Here is a 21,192-nt window from a genome sequence, read left to right on the forward strand (position 1 = left end):
TCCCATAGTGCTCAGAGTCATTTGAACCATAGCCACATCCCAATACATAAAGAAGTAGAAGGAAGAAATCAAGGTATGGAAACAGTAAGTAGGTTCCAACGGTTGCAGGGTATTGTAGACATGGGAAGAGTTACATAGGATATACTTGCATGGCGAGCAACATCAATCTGACTTTCGGACTGATGACTATGGCAACAGGTTAATAAAAACTTACGAATTTTATTCAAAATTTTTATTTATGGAAATAAACTGTACAAATTAATTAAAGGCATATTTTCATTGTATCTTAAATAAATAAGGATCAGAAAAACGTCTCCAACCACCATTAACACCTGGTGTGTGGACCTTGTAACACATGGGGAGCTGGCTCGTTCTAGGCTGGGAACACAGTGTGTTAGCGAGCAGGAGTTCATCACAAGTGATCGTCAAAGGGAGAAGAGCAGTGCAGTGGCGGTGGCCAGCATGAGTGCGACCGCAGGGCCCAGTGCAGCGCCGCCACCGTCGCTGTCCTCTTCAACTTGGCAGCCGTTGGAGTCCTGAGGCGTGTCTGTGTACCGGCTGCGAGCGAGTCCCAGCTCCTCCAGCTTGGCATTCACTTGCTGCGTCAGCTCCTCAGACATGTCACTCGTCCGCGAGAGCACCCACGAGTTCTCTGAAAAAGCGAACGACGTGGCGTTACAACAATCACTTGAAAACTTTAACATATCGGATGTGTAATTACCAGTGGCAGAGCTGTGAAGTAAGCTGTGTAAGGGGCTGTGCAAGGGGGTGTGGGGTTCCCAGGCCTATAATGCTCAGAATGGTGTGTACTGTTTATAAAACTCAGTAAGTCACTACTGATAGAGAAAGAGGGGACCCCAATGAGTGGTCTGTAATGTCTAAAATGATCAGTAAAACACAGCATTCCAACTATGGTAAGTCCAATTTGTAAGTCCAGTCAGGCATATCAGAGGGAGTAATGGGAGACCTTCATACATACCTGTATTCAGAGCAGTACATGGAGGGAAAGGTCACTAAAAGACACTAGCTAACGAAATGGGGACTTCATTGACACTAGATAACGAAATGGAAACTCTATGTTGATGACATTGATATGTACAGTCTATAAACCTCAGTAAGGCACACAAGTTGGAACAATGGAGGAGCCTCATGCTGAGAGTAGTATCCACAATCCATAAATCTCAGTAACACATTTGAGATGGAGCAATGAGGAAACCCATAGTGACCATGGTATACACAGGGGCTGAGTAAGGCACACTCGATGGAGAAATAGGGGCCATCCATGCTGAGAGCAGGATGGATTGTCCGGAAAGGTCAGTAAATCGCGTTAAGCCAAAAGTGGAAAGCACAGTGCATAGTCTTAGTAAGGAGGCACGTTAGAGGGAGGCAGATTTCAGACTACCTAACAGATCAAAATAAAAATTTCTGTTCCGACACTGACAATGTTGAGCGTTTACGGAAAAAGTTCAAGGCAATCGTAAAATGCGTTTTAGACAGGCACGTGCCGAGTAAAACTGTGAGGGACGGGAAAAACCCACCGTGGTTCAACAACAAAGTTAGGAAACTACTGCGAAAGTAAAGAGAGCTTCACTGCAAATTTAAACGCAGCCAAAACCTCTCAGACAAACAGAAGCTAAACGATGTCAAAGTTAGCGTAAGGAGGGCTATGTGTGAAGCGTTCAGTGAATTCGAAAGTAAAATTATATGTACCGACTTGACAGAAAATCCTGGGAAGTTCTGGTATTACGTTAAATCAGTAAGTGGATCGAAACAGCATATCCAGACACACTGGGATGATAATGGAATGGAAACAGAGGATGACACGCGTAAAGCTGAAATACTAAACACCTTTTTCCAAAGCTATTTCACAGAGGAAGACCGCACTGCAGTTCCTTCTCTAAATCCTCGCACGAACGAAAAAATGGCTGACATCGAAATAAGTGTCCCAGGAATAGAAAAGTAACTCAAATCATTCAACAGAGGAAAGTCTGCTGGACCTGACGGGATACCAGTTCGATTCTACACAGAGTACGCGAAATAACTTGCCCCCCTTCTAAGAGCCGTGTACCGCATGTCTCTAGAGGAATGGAAGGTTCCAAATGATTGAAAAAGAGCACAGGCAGTTCCAGTTTTCAAGAAGGGTCGTCGAGCAGATGCGCAAAACTATAGGCCTATATCTCTGACATCGATCTGTTGTAGAGTTTTAGAACATGTTTTTCGCTCGCGTATCGTGTCATTTCTGGAAATCCAGAATCTACTCTGTAAGAATCAACATGGATTCCGGAAACAGCGATCGTGTGAGACCCAACTCGCTTTATTTGTTCATGAGACCCAGAAAATATTAGATACAGGCTCCCAGGTAGATACCAGACTTCCGGAAGGCGTTCGATACAGTTCCGCACTGTCGCCTGATAAAGTAAGAGCCTACAGAATATCAGACCAGCTGTGTATCTGGATTGAAGAGTTTTTAGCAAACAGAACACAGCATGTTGTTCTCAATGGAGAGACGTCTACAGACGTTAAAGTGACCTCTGGCGTGCCACAGGGGAGTGTTATGGGACCATTGCTTTTCACAATATATATATAAATGACCTAGTAGATAGTGTCGGAAGTTCAATGCGGCTTTTCGCGGAAGATGCTGTAGTATACAGAGAAGTTGCAGCATTAGAAAATTGCAGTGAAATGTAGGAAGATCTGCAGCGGATAGGCACTTGGTGCAGGGAGTGGCAACTGACCCTTAACATAGACAAATGCAATGTACTGCGAATACATAGAAAGAAGGGTCCTTTATTGTATGATTATATGATAGCAGAACAAACACTGGTAGCAGTTACTCCTGTAAAATATCTGGGAGTATTCGTACGGAACGATTTGAAGTGGAATGATCAAATAAAATTAATTGTTGGTGAGGCGGGTGCCAGGTTGAGATACATTGGGAGAGTCCTTAGAAAATGTAGTCCATCAACAAAGGAGGTGGCTTACAAAACACTCGTTCGACCTATACTTGAGTACTGTTCATCAGTGTGGGATCCGTACCAGGTCGGGTTGACAGAGGAGATAGAGAAGATCCAAAGAAGAGCGGCGCGTTTCGTCACAGGGTTATTTGGCAAGCGTGATAGCGTTACGGAGATGTTTAGCAAACTCAAGTGGCAGACTCTGCAAGAGAGGCGCTCTGCATCGCGGTGTAGCTTGCTGTCCAGGTTTCGAGAGGGTGCGTTTCTGGATGAGGTATCGAATGTATTGCTTCCCCCTACTTATACCTCCCGAGGAGATCAAGAATGTAAAATTAGAGAGATTAGAGCGCGCACGGAGGCTTTCCGGCAGTCGTTCTTCCCTCGAACCATACGCGACTGGAACAGGAAGGGAGGTAATGACAGTGGCACGTAAAGTGCCCTCCGCCATACACCGTTGGGTGGCTTGCAGAGTATAAATGTAGATGTAAATGTAGAATGGGGGATCCTCATACATATTGAGAGCGTTATGTAGAAGGCTAGCACATTAACATACACCAGATAAATCAATGGAGACCTACCATATCGAGAGTGGACTACGAACCTCAGTAAATCATGCCAGGTAATGAGTTTTGTAGGGACTCAAAAGCTCGACCTGTAAGATTTCAGAAATAACGCCCAGCCATAGAGAAATGATATCTGTTCACTGCTTTCAGGGAATTCCCTTCTCTCGCAACGGACATGTTGCACACAGGCTACTTTTAATGGATTGCCTATATCTTCACAGCATGAGAATCCGTCACATCATTCGTCTAGTCATACTGTCTACTCTGAATTCTTCTAAAGTGTGCAGAATGGTTTGTCTGTCAACAGACCCACATGGCTTCTTAAATCCCACAAAGGTGACAAACTTGTCGCACTTCTACATATCCATAACATTGTCTTCAGATACCAAATCTACTGAAATTTGCTCGGTATTCACCAATCAAATTATTTGCTTGCTGTTCAACTCTGTTACAGAGAGTTTTCGATAAAAGCCTTCATGTAAATGGTAGAGGAGATAGGCCTCATGTTGGGGTCTGCCGTATCACCTCTTTTATACAACGGATGTATAATAGCTTCCTTCCAGTCTTTTGATATCGTTTCAGTATTCCATATTTCTTTTAAGAGTGCATAAATTCTTCTTATAGGGTCACCTTCTCATACTTTTAACTTTTCTGAAGTTATGCCATCCTGTCCAGGAGAGTTGTTTCTCTGGCTTGTGATTAGACTATTACTGCAGAATACAAATTTACAATAAAAATAAACTACGTTCAAGGTCAAGAGGGAGGAGAGCAGATCGACAGAGGGGTGGGAGGAAATGGACAAAGAGAGCTAAAAGGAGGAGATGGACCTGAAGACCTTAAGAGATAGACAGAGAGAGGGGGGAGGGAGGGGTTTGGAGGAGATGGGCAGAGAGATGGGGAGGAGATGACGGAGAGAGAGGAAGAAGAAGGAGGAGACAGGCAACGAAAGAGGGAGGAGGAGACAGAGACAAGAGGGAGAAGGAGATCAGGATGTATATACAATTTCCAGATATTATTAGAAGCCTGTGCTTTCTCTTTTCTTTATTTTCCATTAAGCCAGATGCGCTAGCACTTTGTTCATTTGGCATCAATGCGCAACTGTATTAAAGTCTGGGAACACGATATCTTCCAGAGCATCGGTATATACAGTTTTCAGGAACATGAAGACAAACACAGCAATCTGATTTCACACTATCGCTGTTTTCAGAAAGCATGTTGATCCCCTCAGGGGAGACAGTCAGTCTTCAGAAACATCGTAAAACAACAGCATGAAACATCCGGAACTCTACGGCAGACCGACGTCAGAGCAGTAGGCGTGGAGTCAACCTTCATCCTTGAAAACGGGACTGATTTGTTTTTCCCATCACTGGGAATGCTTTGGGTCTCCAGTGATCTACTCGACACTGCTGCTAGAAGAGAAGCAACTTGTTTCATATGCAAACAGTACTGGATAGTAAAGAGTAAAAACTTACCTGTTATGTTGGAGGTTTCATTTGTAGGCTCCCTGCAGGCCCAGACAATTGAGTAGCTCTCGTAGTCAGTATCCAGAACCCAATAAGGACCCGTCACTGTTAAAACATAAAAAAGCAAACCTGTGTGAACACCGAAAAGTACATATCACACATTCAGTCAAAAAATACAATCCTTCACTGTACATTTAAAAGGGTTCCTAAAAACAATGAAGCTACTTCGTCGGTAGTAGCCACTGTCGTGTGCAAAAGTCGCCAAACTGACCTGGTACGCCTGGGAAGTGCACCGTGAATTTGGCCTCTCCAGATCCAGGGTCGTCCCACTCGGCCCAGCCGATGATGTCGTTGAAGGCTCCAGCAGCCGTGCTGAACAGTCTGTTGTGTACGGTCACGTTGTTGTCGCCAGCCACTGTGTACTCCGCCGTGATGCACTGGCCGCCCTCTTCGAAGGGAGCCTCTCCCAACCTGGCGATCTCGTACCACACACCCTGATACTGCACACAAATACAGGAGGCACAGTCGTCAGTAGTCAGAAGTTCACGGCTGCAACCGCCGTAACTACACTGGCTGTTACCTTAGAAGTGTCAAATTCTGTGACATCAGGCTTGTCGCATGTGCTGACTCTGACAGTGCACTGTTGTGGATCCTGTGGGGTGTCTGTGTAGCGGCTCCGAGGCAGACCCAGGGCCTCCAGCCTGTCATTCACTTGCTGCTCCAACTCAGCTGTCAGCTGGGCACTCCGTGACAGGATCCATGAGTTCTCTGCAAAACATACCGTATGGCCTGTTAGCATTTGCCAATTTTGCTACTTTCAAATTCAGATTCGCAGATTTCGACAGCCACTTTCGACTGTCTAATCTTTCTTGTCGAACGACGTATAGCTGACGAAATGATGAATACTGGGTGCTCTAGCATATTTGGTTCACTCATCTGGCCCTGAGAGAAATTTGATAAACATAGTTATAGCATTACGCCTGATTCACATGTGGAAGATGTACGATGATGGTTCGTTATGTGAAAATAAACTTCTTGAGCGGACATTTACCTACTAAGTTATTTACGTCCAGCCTCTGTAAGTAGGCTGTTTAGGTTTTTATGTTGGTAACGCCACGTAGCGCTCTGTATGAAAATCACTGACTGTGCTGTGTGCAGTCTGTGGCTGGTTGGCATTGTTGCAATATTCGCTATTGTAGTGTTGGGCAGTTGGACTTGAACAGCGCGTAGCGTTGCGCAGTTGGAGGTGAACCGCCAGCAGTGGTGGATGTGGGGTGAGAGATGGCAGAATTTTGAGAGCGGACGATCTGGATATGTGTCCATCAGAGAGAGTAAATTTGTAATACTGTATATCATGAACTAATATATATGATGACTTTTGAATATTATTAAGGTAAATACATTGTTTGTTCTCTATCAAGATCTTTCATTTGCTGATTATGCCTATCAGTAGTTAGTGCCTTCAGAAGTTAGAATCTTTTATTTAGCTGGCAGTAGAGGCGCTCGCTGTATTGCAGTAGTTCGAGTAACGAAGATTTTTGTGAGGTAAGTGATTTGTGAAAGGTATAGGTTATTGTTAGTCAGGGCCATTCTGTTGTAGGTATTACTGAAAGTCAGATTGCGTTGCGCTAAAAATATTGTCTGTCAGTTTAGTGTTGATCGGAATAAGTAAAGAGAGAAATGTCTGAAAACGTTCAGTTTTGCTCAGCTGTTTGAATATCAAATAACGTAATAGGTTTATCAGCACAGTAATTCATAAATTTTTCGAAGGGGATGTTTCACCTCCTTCAGTTGAAACATAGTGTAATACATTACAATGTGTGATGAATTACAGTCATGGTTTTCACATATAAATGTGGCTATAGTTTCGATAAAGACTCTCGCCGTTCCACACCGAGTAGTGTAGCAGTCTCGTGAGAGCTTTAGGAGGAACACCTTTGTACCGAATCCAGTGCAGAACTACGACGAGGCAGCATCAGTCTGTTGTTGTGACGGTCAGTCAGTATAGCAATATTTTATCAGTATGCAATGCAAGCCTGTTGACGATAACCATCGGTGCCGCCTTGTGATTCTGCTGCAGAAATTTTATCGTTCCAGCACTATTCTCGTAAATCAATAGAACTATTATCGAAGTAACTCCGAGTCACGCAGTTAACCACTTTTTTAATAAAATATACGAGTCAGAAACAATTTCATGCTTAAACAAGTTATCATTTTCCTTGTATTGCGGTAAAATTTCCCTGATAATAGCGCTTTTTCCCTGTGTTGATTGTTTAGCAGCTGAGTTATTTAATTTGTATAGAAGAATTCTATAGCTTATAGATGGTAATGGATTATACAGGTCGCATCTGAAATGGATTGCACATAATTTTTCTTTGCTAGGACAAGAACAAAGCACATATTCTAATACACTCCTGGAAATTGAAATAAGAACACCGTGAATTCATTGTCCCAGGAAGGGGAAACTTTATTGACACAGTCCTGGGGTCAGATACATCACATGATCACACTGACAGAACCACAGGCACATAGACACAGGCAACAGAGCATGCACAATGTCGGCACTAGTACAGTGTATATCCACCTTTCGCAGCAATGCAGGCTGCTATTCTCCCATGGAGACGATCGTAGAGATGCTGGATGTAGTCCTGTGGAACGGCTTGCCATGCCATTTCCACCTGGCGCCTCAGTTGGACCAGCGTTCGTGCTGGACGTGCAGGCCGCGTGAGACGACGCTTCATCCAGTCCCAAACATGCTCAATGGGGGACAGATCCGGAGATCTTGCTGGCGAGGGTAGTTGACTTACACCTTCTAGAGCACGTTGGGTGGCACGGGATACATGCGGACGTGCATTGTCCTGTTGGAACAGCAAGTTGCCTTGCCGGTCTAGGAATGGTAGAACGATGGGTTCGATGACGGTTTGGATGTACCGTGCACTATTCAGTGTCCCCTCGACGATCACCAGTGGTGTACGGCCAGTGTAGGAGATCGCTCCCCACACCATGATGCCGGGTGTTGGCCCTGTGTGCCTCGGTCGTATGCAGTCCTGATTGTGGCGCTCACCTGCACGGCGCCAAACACGCATACGACCATCATTGGCACCAAGGCAGAAGCGACTCTCATCGCTGAAGACGACACGTCTCCATTCGTCCCTCCATTCACGCCTGTCGCGACACCACTGGAGGCAGGCTGCACGATGTTGGGGCGTGAGCGGAAGACGAGACGGCCTAACGGTGTGCGGGACCGTAGCCCAGCTTCATGAAGACGGTTGCGAATGGTCCTCGCCGATACCCCAGGAGCAACAGTGTCCCTAATTTGCTGGGAAGTGGCGGTGCGGTCCCCTACGGCACTGCGTAGGATCCTACGGTCTTGGCGTGCATCCGTGCGTCGCTGCGGTCCGGTCCCAGGTCGACGGGCACGTGCACCTTCCGCCGACCACTAGCGACAACATCGATGTACTGTGGAGACCTCACGCCCCACGTGTTGAGCAATTCGGCGGTACGTCCACCCGGCCTCCCGCATGCCCACTATACGCCCTCGCTCAAAGTCCGTCAACTGCACATACGGTTCACGTCCACGCTGTCGCGGCATGCTACCAGTGTTAAAGACTGCGATGGAGCTCCGTATGCCACGGCAAACTGGCTGACAATGACGGCGGCGGTGCACAAATGCTGCGCAGCTAGCGCCATTCGACGACCAACACCGCGGTTCCTGGTGTGTCCGCTGTGCCGTGCGTGTGATCATTGCTTGTACAGCCCTCTCGCAGTGTCCGGAGCAAGTATGGTGGGTCTGACACACCGGTGTCAATGTGTTCTTTTTTCCATTTCCAGGTGTGTAGATTTATATCAGTTAGGCCTATTTATTTGTAGGGAGTCCTCGACATAAAGGCTGCAATATTTACGTTCCAACCTAGATCCTCAGACTCTATGCAAAGGGTGTAAGCGACTTAACAATAAATTGTACAACTTCAAAGTAAAATCCTGTGTTGTCGTTCTGTCAGGTTGGTGCGTAGGTTCGTAGCGTTTTTCCAAAAGTTCACAACAGATATAAATAATAGGTACTCTAGTCATTAATAATCAATCATCATTCACTGTTTATAACAATTTGCCAACGCTTCGAGTCCGCGACTGTTGAAATCACGTAGTTTTGAGACAAAGAACTCATAGAGTCATGTTTGGAGCATATTTTCATCTGCAATGGATGTTCCTTGAAGGTTGTTCGATAGAGAGCGGAAAAGGTGAAAATCTGATGGCCCAAGATCAGGTGAATAAGGTGGGTGCAGAACGACTTCCCAACCCAGTTCCAGTTTAGTGTCTTTCTTGACAGTCTAGCAGAATGCGAGTGGGCGTTCTACATCTACATCTACATATACATCCACACTCCGAAAGCCACCTGATGGTGTGTGGCGGAGGGTACTTTGAGTACCTCTATCGGTTCTCCCTTCTATTCCAGTCTCGTATTGTTCGTGGAAAGAAAGATTGTCGGTATACCTCTATGTGGGCTCTAACCTCTCTGATTTTATCCTCATTGTCTCTTCGCGAGATATACGTATGAGGGAGGAATATTCTGCTTGACTCCTCGGTCATGGTATGTTCTCGAAACTTCAACAAAATCCCGTACCGAGCTACTGAGCGTCTCTCCTGCGAAGTCTTCCACTGGAATTTATCTGTCATCTCCGTAACACTTTCGCGACTACTAAATGATACTGTAACGAAGCGCGCTGCTCTCCGTTGGATCTTCTCCGTCTCTTTTATCAACCCTATCTGGTACAGATCCCACACCGATGAGCAGTATGTAAGCAGTGGGCGAACAAGTGTACTGTAACCTACTTCCTTTGTTTTCGAATTGCATTTCCTTAGGATTCTTCCAATGAATCTGTCTGGCATCTGCTTTACCGGTGATTAATTTTATATCGTCATTCCATTTTAAATCACTCCTAATGCCTACTCCCAGATAATTTATGGAATTAACTGCTTCCTGTTGCTGACCTGCCATATTGCCATATTGTAGCTAAATGATAAAGGATCTTTCTTTCTATGTGTTCGCAGCACGTTACACTTGTCTACATTGAGATTCAATTGCCATTCCCTTCACCATGCGTCAATTCGTTGAAGATCCTCCTGCATTTCAGCACAATTTTCCATCGTGGAGTACCATGACTTTCCGCAGGCTTCCTGGTCATTGTTCTTTGAATGGTTCTGCAAGACGTCTTAATGGTTGACTATAAATGTCAGCAGCGATGGTTACATCTCGGGGAAGCAATTCGTAATACACCACACCGTCGCCGTTCCACGTTATCTTTCGTGGATGTGCGAAGGTGTTTGTAGGTGGAATTGCTTCTTTGCTTGGGCTCATCGATTCCTTTCTTTTCCTTCTGTTGGCGTAAAGACACCACGCGTCATCATCAGTAACGAAACAGGATAGGAATGGCTGATGACAGAAAGCAGAGATGGACACATAGCTGAGCCGTGACGATTTTTATCTTGGCGGCATGGCATTTCACTGGCGCCACCAACGACTTTGCTTGCCAATATCGATTTGATCGTGTGCCGCGAGCAAAGGTCTTTGGTCGAACTGTGTGTATGTTGTTGGTTTGGCGGGGCCTGGAGAGTGAGTTGGCTGGAGGGCACGTGGTTGGAAGCGGCGGATAGTTAAATCGGTCAGGGACAAGCCATGCCGGCCCACTTAAGGATTGGTAGCGGCGAGCTGCGGCAAGGCCTACGGATGTCGCATGCAAGCTGGTCGGCAAGTTCCAGGCCTACTCTGCAAGCTCAAATGTTACGGCACCTCGACGACCACCTGTACGGACTCTAGGCAATATCACCCTGGCTGGACGCCTGCCAAATCACGGCTCCTTCGAACCTGAGTGGAGTTAACTGTTGTTTTCTTATTTCTGAGTACTTGATGTTATAAGGCCACGTCTGTGTTATGTGGAACTGGATCTGTTATGTTAACACACCTATGAGTGATCGAGTGCATGATCATTGGTGAGTGTTACAGATCGCAATTTGTGTTCCGAGCCATATGCCGTGCAAGCGTATGAGTGTTACCTGTTATAAGTTCCACAGATGGAATTACATTGTAACATAATCTGTGTGGAAGGCAAAGCAATCTTTGTAGATGAGTATGCTTGAGTTACCGCATCAGTAGGCACTGATATTTTCACTTGGTGTGATATTTCCTGTTTCTTGGGAACTGTATACTTCTGGTATGAAGCCCTGCTCTTAATGGTATAAATTGTTAAAATTTATTTTTAATGAATTGAGTCTGTTCAAGTTTCTAAGATTGTGAGGATTTTGATTCTTTTAACAGGCTTTTTAAAATTGTGATGATAATATTGTTGTTAAGTAATAAAATGTATTCCATGAAACAGCAAATGACGAAAGATGTCGGACCACCTTCCAAGTGTTTTTCCTTAAAGCCATCTCAAGCGTAGTTGTGTGGTTTCATGGCAACCTGCTAATTTTTGAGGTTTCGGCTTAGAGCATGTGGTCCCCATTACTCCGATTTTTTAATCCATTGTATGAAAATGTCGCACAAATGTGATTATCACCATACACAGCGCAAGTATTTCTGGCTTCCTTCGCTGTTGTCATCTCTTTATTGAACTCAAAGAGAAGAATATGTCGGAAATGTTCTTTTCCTAGCGTCCACAGCTAAAACAGCAACAGTAAACTAAACAACAAATAAAAAATGATAATCGATAAATAAACCCATAGCTGTCTTATTACCAATATGCAAAATGAAAACGATACAACTTATGCACCAACGGCCGGAGTGGCCGTGCGGTTCTAGGCGCTACAGTCTGGAGCCGAGCGACCGCTACGGTTGCAGGTTCGAATCCTGCCTCGGGCATGGATGTGTGTGATGTCCTTAGGTTAGTTATTTTTAATTAGTTCTAAGTTCTAGGCGACTGATGACTTCAGAAGTTAAGTCGCATAGTGCTCAGAGCCATGCACCAAGCTAATTGTTCGAAGTCTTGTCGTCCCCTCCACCGCCTGCCCCTCCCCCCTTCCCCCCATCCACACTAAGAAACATGTAAATTTTTTGAGCAGTTGACGAGATCCTGCGTCTGTTTGGACCATTAATGAGTTGAATGGTATAAAATGTTTAATTCAGAGATTGTTATAAACTAATAAAGTGCATGAAAATTAATGGTGTCTCCATGAATGAATAAGGCACAGAGGGAAAGACTAAAAGAAGAAACCACTTTTAAATTCAGCATGCTGTGTTAGTTAAAAGTGTGATATAATTTTATAATCCACTATCCAAGCAGAGTCTTCCACGACGCCTAACACCAAACACTTTAGCCATAACGAAAATTCATATCAAGCGAGTCCATTTTTTCTTATACATAAGACACAATTACGACAATAACACAACATTGCTGATCGCTCACGGATTCCATTGATACCATCCAATTGTATTTTATGGCCCCTTAAAGAACCCATATTTTGTATTTTGAAATGACATTAATACGTTGTCCCACGTTTTGCTATCATGAAATAAGCAGTGATTATTACTATGGACTTAGTAGTACAACAGATTTCATGGGAGATCTACTCGGAGTAGGTTTAAAGTCCCATCAGAGGTCATCAGAGAAGAGGCCTGCTCATTTGGCTAATTCCAAAATGGTACTGCAACTGAACAAAAATAGGAGTTGCCTAATTTTCGTACTGAATTAGAAGACTGTTTTGCAAAGTGAAATTTACTCAGCAGATGCTGGAGGAGAAAACTTCATTTCTGGACAGGAGTGAAGACTTTTCTTTGTTCCAGACCCGCCAGCACAGCCTCAGATTCATTCAATTTGCTGTCAGATTGAGTGCCGGGGAACTTTTGTAGGGATAAAATGGGTCCAGATTACCAGACTCGCAACCCTACTCGTCCTAGTATCTGTAGCCCAGTCCCAAGATATGTAAACAGACAGAATATGGCGCTGCCGTGTGAAATCATATGGGACTTAACTGCTAAGGTCATCAGTCCCTAAGCTCATACAATACTTAATCTAAATTAACCTAAAGACAAACACACACACCCATGCTCGAGGGAGGACTCGAACCTCCGCCGTGACCAGCCGCACAGTCCATGACTGCAGCGCCTTAGACTGCTCGGCTAATCCCGTGCGGCGAACGTGATGTTATAGTCGGCGCACGAGCGATGGGGCACAGAATCTCCGAGGTAGCGATGGAGATTTTCCCTTTCTACCTTTTCACCAGTGTACCGTTAATATCAGGGATCCGGTAAAACATCAGATCTCCGACGTTGCTGCGGCCCAAAAAAGATGTTGCAAGATCTGGACCAGTGACGACAGAAGAGAATCATTCAACGTGAAAGAAGTGGAACCCTTCCGAAAATTGTTGCATGTTTTAATGCTGGGCCATCAACCAGTTTTAGCGTGCGAACCATTCGACGAAACATCATCGATATGGGCTTTCGGTCACCTGTGACTACGACATAACTATTGATGAATGGCAACATGTTGCCTGGTGGAACGAGTCTCGTTTCAAATTGTATCGAACGGATGGATGTGTACGGGAATGGAGACAACATCTTGAATCCATGGACCCTGCATTTCAGGAGGGGACTGTTCAAGCTGGTGGGGGGTCTGTTATGATGTGGTGTGCGTGCAGTTGGAATGATATGGGACACCTGATACGTCTAGATACGACTCTGAAATGTGACACGTACGTATGCATCCTATCTGATAATCTGCATCCATTCAACTCCATTGTGCATTCTGACGGGCTTGGTCAATTCCAGCAGAAAAATGCAACACCCTTCACGTCCAGAATTGCTACAGACTGGCTCCAGCAACATTCTTCTGAGTTTAAACATTTCCGATGATCACCAAATTCCCCAGACATGAACCTTATTGAGCATATATGAGAAGCCTTGCAACGTGCTATTCAGAAGAGATCTCCAACCTCTCGTCGCCTCCGGATTTATGGGCAGCCTTGCAGGATTCATGGTGTCAGTTCCCTCCAGCATTACTTCAGACATTATTCGAGTCCATGTCACGGCGTGTTGCGCCACTTCTGCGTGTTCGCTGGGGCCCCACAAGATATTAGGCAAGTGTACCAGTTTATTGGGCGCTTCAGTGTACATTCAAATAGTCGCAGCCCTTAGGCACCTTAATTGTATTAGTAAATGCATGTTTGTAATTTGTCTTCTGACATCAAATCTCTTAAACTAGTGGGGAGATGAATGTCTGTGAAAACATTATAGAGAGACACCAGGATTGACTTGAAAAATCATATGCGTTATTTTTTTACTCTTTTGGGTTATTGAAAATAAATATGCGTAAAAATAAAAGTCAAGTTAAGGAACATCAGTTTAACATTCTGAAACAAAGACGTAACTTTATTAGCTAAGACGACTCTCAAGAAATCTAGAAGGCAAAATAATTAATGATCAGCAGTGGGAATCTTGAGTGTATCACTGTTAAGTCATAAGTTAATATTAGTGCAGTAACGGTATTTTCCTATTAGATTACATTAGTCTATCGTACTAAGACCGCTGAGCTTAGGAAACGCGGCGTGTTAAGTGTCACTGCGCGAAAAAAGGCGGAACCTAACAGTCACTAGTGCTGCACTGTTTTTCACCACTATGAAACTGGACTTACACAAGTGAAGACATGTAACTCCTAAAGTGAAATAGTGGAATTATTTGAAAATAACATCAATTGTGCATACAACCCTTCCCTGGATGAACATCAACTACGCTGAAGAGCAAAAGAAACTGGTACGCTTGTCTAATATCATGTAGGGCCCCCTCGAGCAGATAGAAGTGCCACAACACGACGTCGCATGGACTCGACTGATGCCTGAAGTAGTGCTGGAGGGACCTGACACCATGAATCCTACAGGGCTGTCCATAAATCCGTAAGAGTACGAAGGGGTGGAGACCCCTTCTGAACAGCACGTTGCAGGGCATCCCAGATATGCTCAATAATGCCTATGTCTGGGGAGACTGGTGGCCAATGGAAGTGTTTAAATTCAGAAGAGTGTTCCTGGAGCCACTCTGTAGCAATTCTGGACGTGAGGGGTGTCACATTGTCCTGCTGGAATTTCCCAAGCCCTTCAGAATGTACAATGGAATTGAATGGATGCAGGTGATCAGACAGCATGCTTACGTACGTGTCACCTGTCAGAGTCGTGGGTAGATGTAACAGGCGTCCCATATCACTCCAACTGCACACGTCCCACATCATTATGGAGCCTCCAACAGCTTGAACAGTCCCCTGCTGACACGCAGTCGTGCGCCGATTATAGTACTACATAAAAACGTACTTAAATCTTGATAACTTGCCATTCTATCAGCAGTAACCGATCTAATAACTGCGCTAGACGCTTGCTGTATTACGTGATCAAATATATCTGGACACTTGGTCGAAAATGACTTACAAGTTAGTAGTGCCCTTCATCGGTAATGCTGGAATTCAATATGGCTTTGACCCACCCTAAGCCTTGATGACAGCTTCCACTCTCGCAGGCATACGTTCAATCAGGTGCTGGAAGGTTTCTTGGGGAATGGCAGCCCATTCTTCACAGAGAGCTGTACTGAGGAGAAGTATTGATGTCGGTCGGTAAGGCTCCGCACGAAGTCGGCGTTCCAAAACATCCCAAAGGTGTTCTATAGGATTCAGGTTAGGACTCGTTGCGGGCCAGTCCATTACAGGGATGTTATTGTCGTGTAACCATTCCGGCCGGCCGGAGTGGCCGTGCGATTCTAGGCGCTACAGTCTGGAGCAGGGCGACCCCTACGGTCGCTGGTTCGAATCCCGCCTCGGGCATGGATGTGTGTGATGTCCGTAGGTTAGTTAGGTTTAATTAGTTCTAAGTTCTAGGCGACTGATGACCTCAGAAGTTAAGTCCATAGTGCTCAGAGCCAATTGAACCATTTTTTGAACCATTCCGCCACAGGCCTTGCATTATGAACAGCAGCCCTATCGTGTTGAAAGATGGAATCGCCATCCCCGAATGCCTCTTCAACAGTGGGAAGTAAGAAGTTGCTTGAAACTCAGTGTAGGGCGGTGTTGGAAATTTTTTTGGAAATTTGTGGTAAGGTCTTATGGGACTAAACTGCTGAGGTCATCGGTCCTGAGATTACACACTACTTAATCTAACGTAAAATAATTTACGCTAAGGACAACACACACACCCATGCCCGAGGGAGGACTCCAACCTCGGACGGTGTGAGCCGCGCGGACCGTGACACGGCGCCTCATACCGCTCGACTGCCCCGTGCTGCTCCTGTGCTGTCATAGTGCGATGCAAAACAACAAGGGGTACAAGACCCCTGTATGAAAAACACGACCACACCATAACACCACCGCCTCCGAATTTTGCTGTTTGCATTATATACGCTGGTAGATGACGTTCACCGGGCATTCGCCATACCCACACACTGCCATCGGATGGCCACATTGTGTACCGTGATTCGTCACTCCACACAACGTTTTTCCACTGTTCAGTCGTCCAATGTTTCCGCTCCTTACACCAAGCGAGGAGTCGTTTGGTATTTACCGGCGTGGTGTGTGACTTATGAGCAGCCGCTCGACCATGAAATCCAAGCTTTCTCTTCTCCTGCCTAACCGTCATAGTACTTGCCGTGGATCCTAATGCAGTTTGGAATTCCTATATGACGGTCTGCATAGATGTCTGCCTATTACACATTACGACCCTCTTCAACTGTCGTCGGTCTCTGTCAGTCAACAGACGAAGTCGGCCTGTACGCTTTTGTGCTGCCCGTGTCCCTTCGCGTTTCCATTTCACTATAACATCGGAAATAGTGAACCTAGGGATGTTTAGGAGTGTGTTAATCTCGCGTTTAGATGTATGACACAAGTGACACCCGATCACCTGACGATATACGAAGTCTGTGAGTTCCGCGGAACGCCCCATTCTGCTCTCTCACAATGTCTAATGACTACTGAGGTCGCTGTTATGGAGTACATGGCAGTAGGTGGCAGCAAAATGCACCTAATATGAAAAACGTATGTTTTTGGGGGTGTCCGGATACTTTTGATCACATAATGTATATAGGCGTTGCCGGCCGCGGTGGTCTCGCGGTTCTAGGCGCGCAGTCCGGAACCGCGCGACTGCTACGGTCGCAGGTTCGAATCCTGCCTCGGGCATGGATGTGTGTGATGTCCTTAGGTTAGTTAGGTTTAACTAGTTCTAAGTTCTAGGGGACTGCATCTCGTGGTCGTGCGGTAGCGTTCTCGCTTCCCACGCCTGGGTTCCCGGGTTCGATTCCCGGCGGGGTCAGGGATTTTCTCTGCCTCGTGATGGCTGGGTGTTGTGTGCTGTCCTTAGGTTAGTTAGGTTTAAGTAGTTCTAAGTTCTAGGGGACTGCATCTCGTGGTCGTGCGGTAGCGTTCTCGCTTCCCACGCCCGGGTTCCCGGGTTCGATTCCCGGCGGGTTCAGGGATTTTCTCTGCCTCGTGATGGCTGGGTGTTGTGTGCTGTCCTTAGGTTAGTTAGGTTTAAGTAGTTCTAAGTTCTAGGTGACTTATGACCACAGCAGTTGAGTCCCATAGTGCTCAGAGCCATTTGAAGTGCTCAGAGCCATTTGACCCATTTTTTTTTTTTTCTAGGGGACTGATGACCTAAGATGTTAAGTCCCATAGTGCTCAGAGCCATTTGAACCATTTTATATAGGCGTTGCCGACCGTAGCGCCGTATTCTGCCTGTTTGCACATCTCTGTATTTGAATACGCATGCCTACACCAGTTTCTTTGGCGCTTCAGTGTACATCTACTTATGTATTCCGCAAACCACTTTATGGAGGGTACTTTGTGCACTACAAACAATTGCAACACTTCCTGTTCCAATCGCGAATGGTGTGCGGAAAGAAAGTTTGTTGGTCATCTTCCGTGTGAACTCGAACGTCTCTAATTTTATCTTGATAACCTTTTTCTAGAAATTCGTAGGACGATACAAGATGTTGAATGACGATTCCAGTAACATAATCTCTCGAAAATAGCAACATGCACAGCGCCTATCTTTTAGTGTCTGCCACGAAAGTTGTCCCCGCATCTCCGTGAAATCTTCGTATTTACTGAATACACCTGTAACGACACGCTGTGCTCTTCTTTAGATCTTCCGTAGTTTCTGCATCAGTTCGGTCTAGTACGGATTTCGGAAGTAAGAGCAATATTTAACTTCAGGAACACGGCATCTACTTGGGCGGCAGTACCTAGTGCTTTCTCGATCTCATGGAGAAACAGAGCGAGCTGCTTTCTCAGGATTACTGTTTTCGGAATTCATACTGATCCCTACAGAGCAGATTAACGATTTTCAGAAGTGAATACTCGAGCATGAAACTTCAAATATTCTTCAATGAACTTGGTTTTGTATGTCAAATCGAAAAGTCCTTGAAGAATGGACTGGCCAGAACTTTTTTCTTATCTCTAGAAATGCTGCAGGTTTTCTGCGACCAAAGCTACACTTCAGCTAGAAGAGGAGTAAGTTGTTTCGCTTACATATAGTAACGGACATTAAAAGAGAAATACTTACCTGTAATGTTGGAGGTTTCATCTGTTGGCTCCCTGCAGGCCCAAACAATTGAGTAGCTCTCGTAGTCAGTATCCAGAACCCAATATGGACCCGTCACTGTCAACACACGAAGAAACAACGAGTTTTCAACACTGAAATGAACATATAAGCTTCCTGAAACTTTCGATACAAAATAAAATTAATTTCGTTCTTTACATTTAAATAGAGAGATCCTCAGAAATAATGTGTGTTACATCCTATCAGCATTGTTTAATATTATACGATCACATTTACATCTGTTACACATCTAGTAGTGGAATCAATAGCTTGTTCAGGTGGTTAATGGATGTAGACATTATAACTTAAAAATCACGCCATACTGACCTGGTACGCCTGGGAAGTGCACCGTGAATTTGGCCTCCCCAGATCCAGGGTCGTCCCACTCGGCCCAGCCGATGATGTCGTTGAAGGCCCCCGATGCCGTGCTGAACAGTCTGTTGTGTACGGTCACGTTGTTCTCACCAGCCACTGTGTACTCCGCCGTGATGCACTGGCCGCCCTCCTCGAAGGGAGCCTCTCCCAACCTGGCGATCTCGTACCACACGCCCTGATACTGTACAGACGCACAGGAGGTATAATGTTCAGTAGCTGTTCACAGCCACAATCGCAACTGCCATAACTACATCGGGTGTTACCTGAGAAGTATCAAACTGGGAGACTGCAGGCTTGTCGCACGTGCTGACTCTGACAGTGCACTGCTGTGGGTCCTGTGGGGTATCTGTGTAGCGGCTCCGTGTCAGACCCAGCGCCTCCAGCCTGTCATTCACCTGCTGCTGCTGCTCTGCTGTCAGCTGGGCGCTTCGTGACAGGACCCAGGAGTTCTCTGCCAAACATACGAAAGGGCTGTGTTAGCGTTTGCCAGTTTTGCTACTTTCTAATTCAGAATTTGGAGATTTTGACGGCCACTATCGACTATGTGTTCTTTCTCGTGGAAGGATATATATCTGACGACATGATGAATACCGGAGCGTTATAGCGCACTTGGTTCACTCGTTTGTCGAGCTGAATGGAGTTTTGAAGGTACAGTTTTTCCATTACTCCCATTTCACATATGGAAGAAATACGAAAACGGTTAGTCATGTTATATTTAATTTTGTGATCGGTATTAGCCGGCCGGGGTGGCTGAGCGGTTCTAGGCGCTACAGTTTGGAACCGCGCGACCGCTGCGGTCGCAGGCTCGAATCCTGCCTCGAGCATGGATATGTGTGATGTCCTTGGGTTAGTTAAGTGTATCTAGTTCTAAGTTCTAGGGGACTGATGGCCTCAGATGTTGATACCCATAGTGTTCAGAACCCTTTGAACCATTTTTGATCTGTATTACCCTACAATGATACTTACGTCTAGTTCCTTCAGTTGTAATATATTTCTTTTTGTAAACTCTCATCGCCAGTTTTCTAAAGGCTTCGTCGCTACTGCTTTTGAGGCCGAGTTTGTGAGTTTGTGAAATGACTTCTGGTGCAGTACACAGCTAAGACAATTTCACCCTGCCTCTATTGCACAGCTCTGTCCCAGGCTCAGGTAACAGGATAGAAGTACGAAGGTTCTACAACGCTCCAACCAATTAGTAACAAAGTCACAGAAATGAATTAAAACGTTTACTTATTTTTGTGACTGGTTGAAATATGAAGCCTGTAACACTGCTTGTAATATAACAAAATAAATTCTCTCAGTGCCTAAGTGCTAATAATCGTAGGCAGACTTCACAGTACATAGCAAATTCAATTTACAACAACTGTCTGTTCACTTCTAAGAGTTCACTAAACGGCGTCCCCTATCTCAGTCAGCTCTGGACGATGATAAGTAACCACGTGGGCGAGAGCTGCTCTTCTATCTTCCGAGTATGCTTCTGTCCATTGTCGTTCGGTCATTGGCGGATTGTACTCGGCTGGCAATTGATCGAGACGAAGTCGATATCTTCATTGTTAGCGCCACCCGTGGCGCTGGTGGAACTCGCGCAAACTCGCGCAAGTGACGAGCCTCTTTGGCATTGGCACCAGTTCGCATCTTTGCGCCTGTGGTGCTTCTGCCCTGGCTGTGTCTTGCTCGGACGATACAGCAATTTTTGTGATGGCTACAAAAGGGATTTGTCAAATAGTATGGTGACTATAGTTTGAATAAAGTGTGTCACCATTCTCAAAATGTTCAAGTGTGTGTGAAATCTTATGGGACTTAACTGCCAAGGTCATCAGTCCCTAAGCTTACACACTACTTAACCTAAATTATCCTAAGGATAAACACATACACCAATGCCCGAGGGAGGACTCGAACCTCACCATTCTCCGTTAGGTAGTATACCATACCTGTGGGAGCATTAGGAGTGAACGAACACATTTGTTCCCAATCCAGAGCCGAATTACAACCTTGCAGCATGAATTGGACTGTCTGCGCTGCAACATTTTATCAAGCTATTTTGTGAAGCTGTTGAAGATCAGTTGTTCCGCCTTGTGATTCCGCTATAAAAAATTTATAGGTGTAACGCTATTCTCTCTCGCTAGTCAAATGGACTGTTATAGGAGTATCTCAGCTTCAAGGACTTGCTCACGCTTCTTCAATACAATGTATGCATCACTAATTACTTCATGTTTCTCATTGTCATGATTCAGCTCTTACTGCTGTAAAAATTCTCGAATAATGACGCTTTTTCTTCCTTAA

At 45.3% G+C, this 21,192-nt stretch overlaps 1 protein-coding gene across 1 annotated transcript in view; it reads right to left on the reverse strand.

Annotated features, from left to right (window-relative positions):
* Window positions 1-425: 425 nt before the first annotated feature.
* LOC126198795 (uncharacterized) overlaps window positions 426-21,192 on the reverse strand; it is a 101,183-nt gene continuing 80,416 nt past the window's right edge. Inside the window, exons 14-20 of the mRNA XM_049935401.1 lie at window positions 19,176-19,363; window positions 18,865-19,093; window positions 18,502-18,597; window positions 5,561-5,748; window positions 5,252-5,480; window positions 4,990-5,109; window positions 426-652 (exon numbers count right to left, since the gene is read on the reverse strand). Of these exons, the coding sequence (XP_049791358.1) occupies window positions 426-652; window positions 4,990-5,109; window positions 5,252-5,480; window positions 5,561-5,748; window positions 18,502-18,597; window positions 18,865-19,093; window positions 19,176-19,363 (1,277 nt within the window). The remainder of the gene's footprint in view (window positions 653-4,989; window positions 5,110-5,251; window positions 5,481-5,560; window positions 5,749-18,501; window positions 18,598-18,864; window positions 19,094-19,175; window positions 19,364-21,192) is intronic.

The sequence above is a fragment of the Schistocerca nitens genome, chromosome 1 (assembly GCF_023898315.1).
Source record: "Schistocerca nitens isolate TAMUIC-IGC-003100 chromosome 1, iqSchNite1.1, whole genome shotgun sequence".
Taxonomy (NCBI): Eukaryota; Metazoa; Arthropoda; class Insecta; order Orthoptera; family Acrididae; genus Schistocerca; species Schistocerca nitens.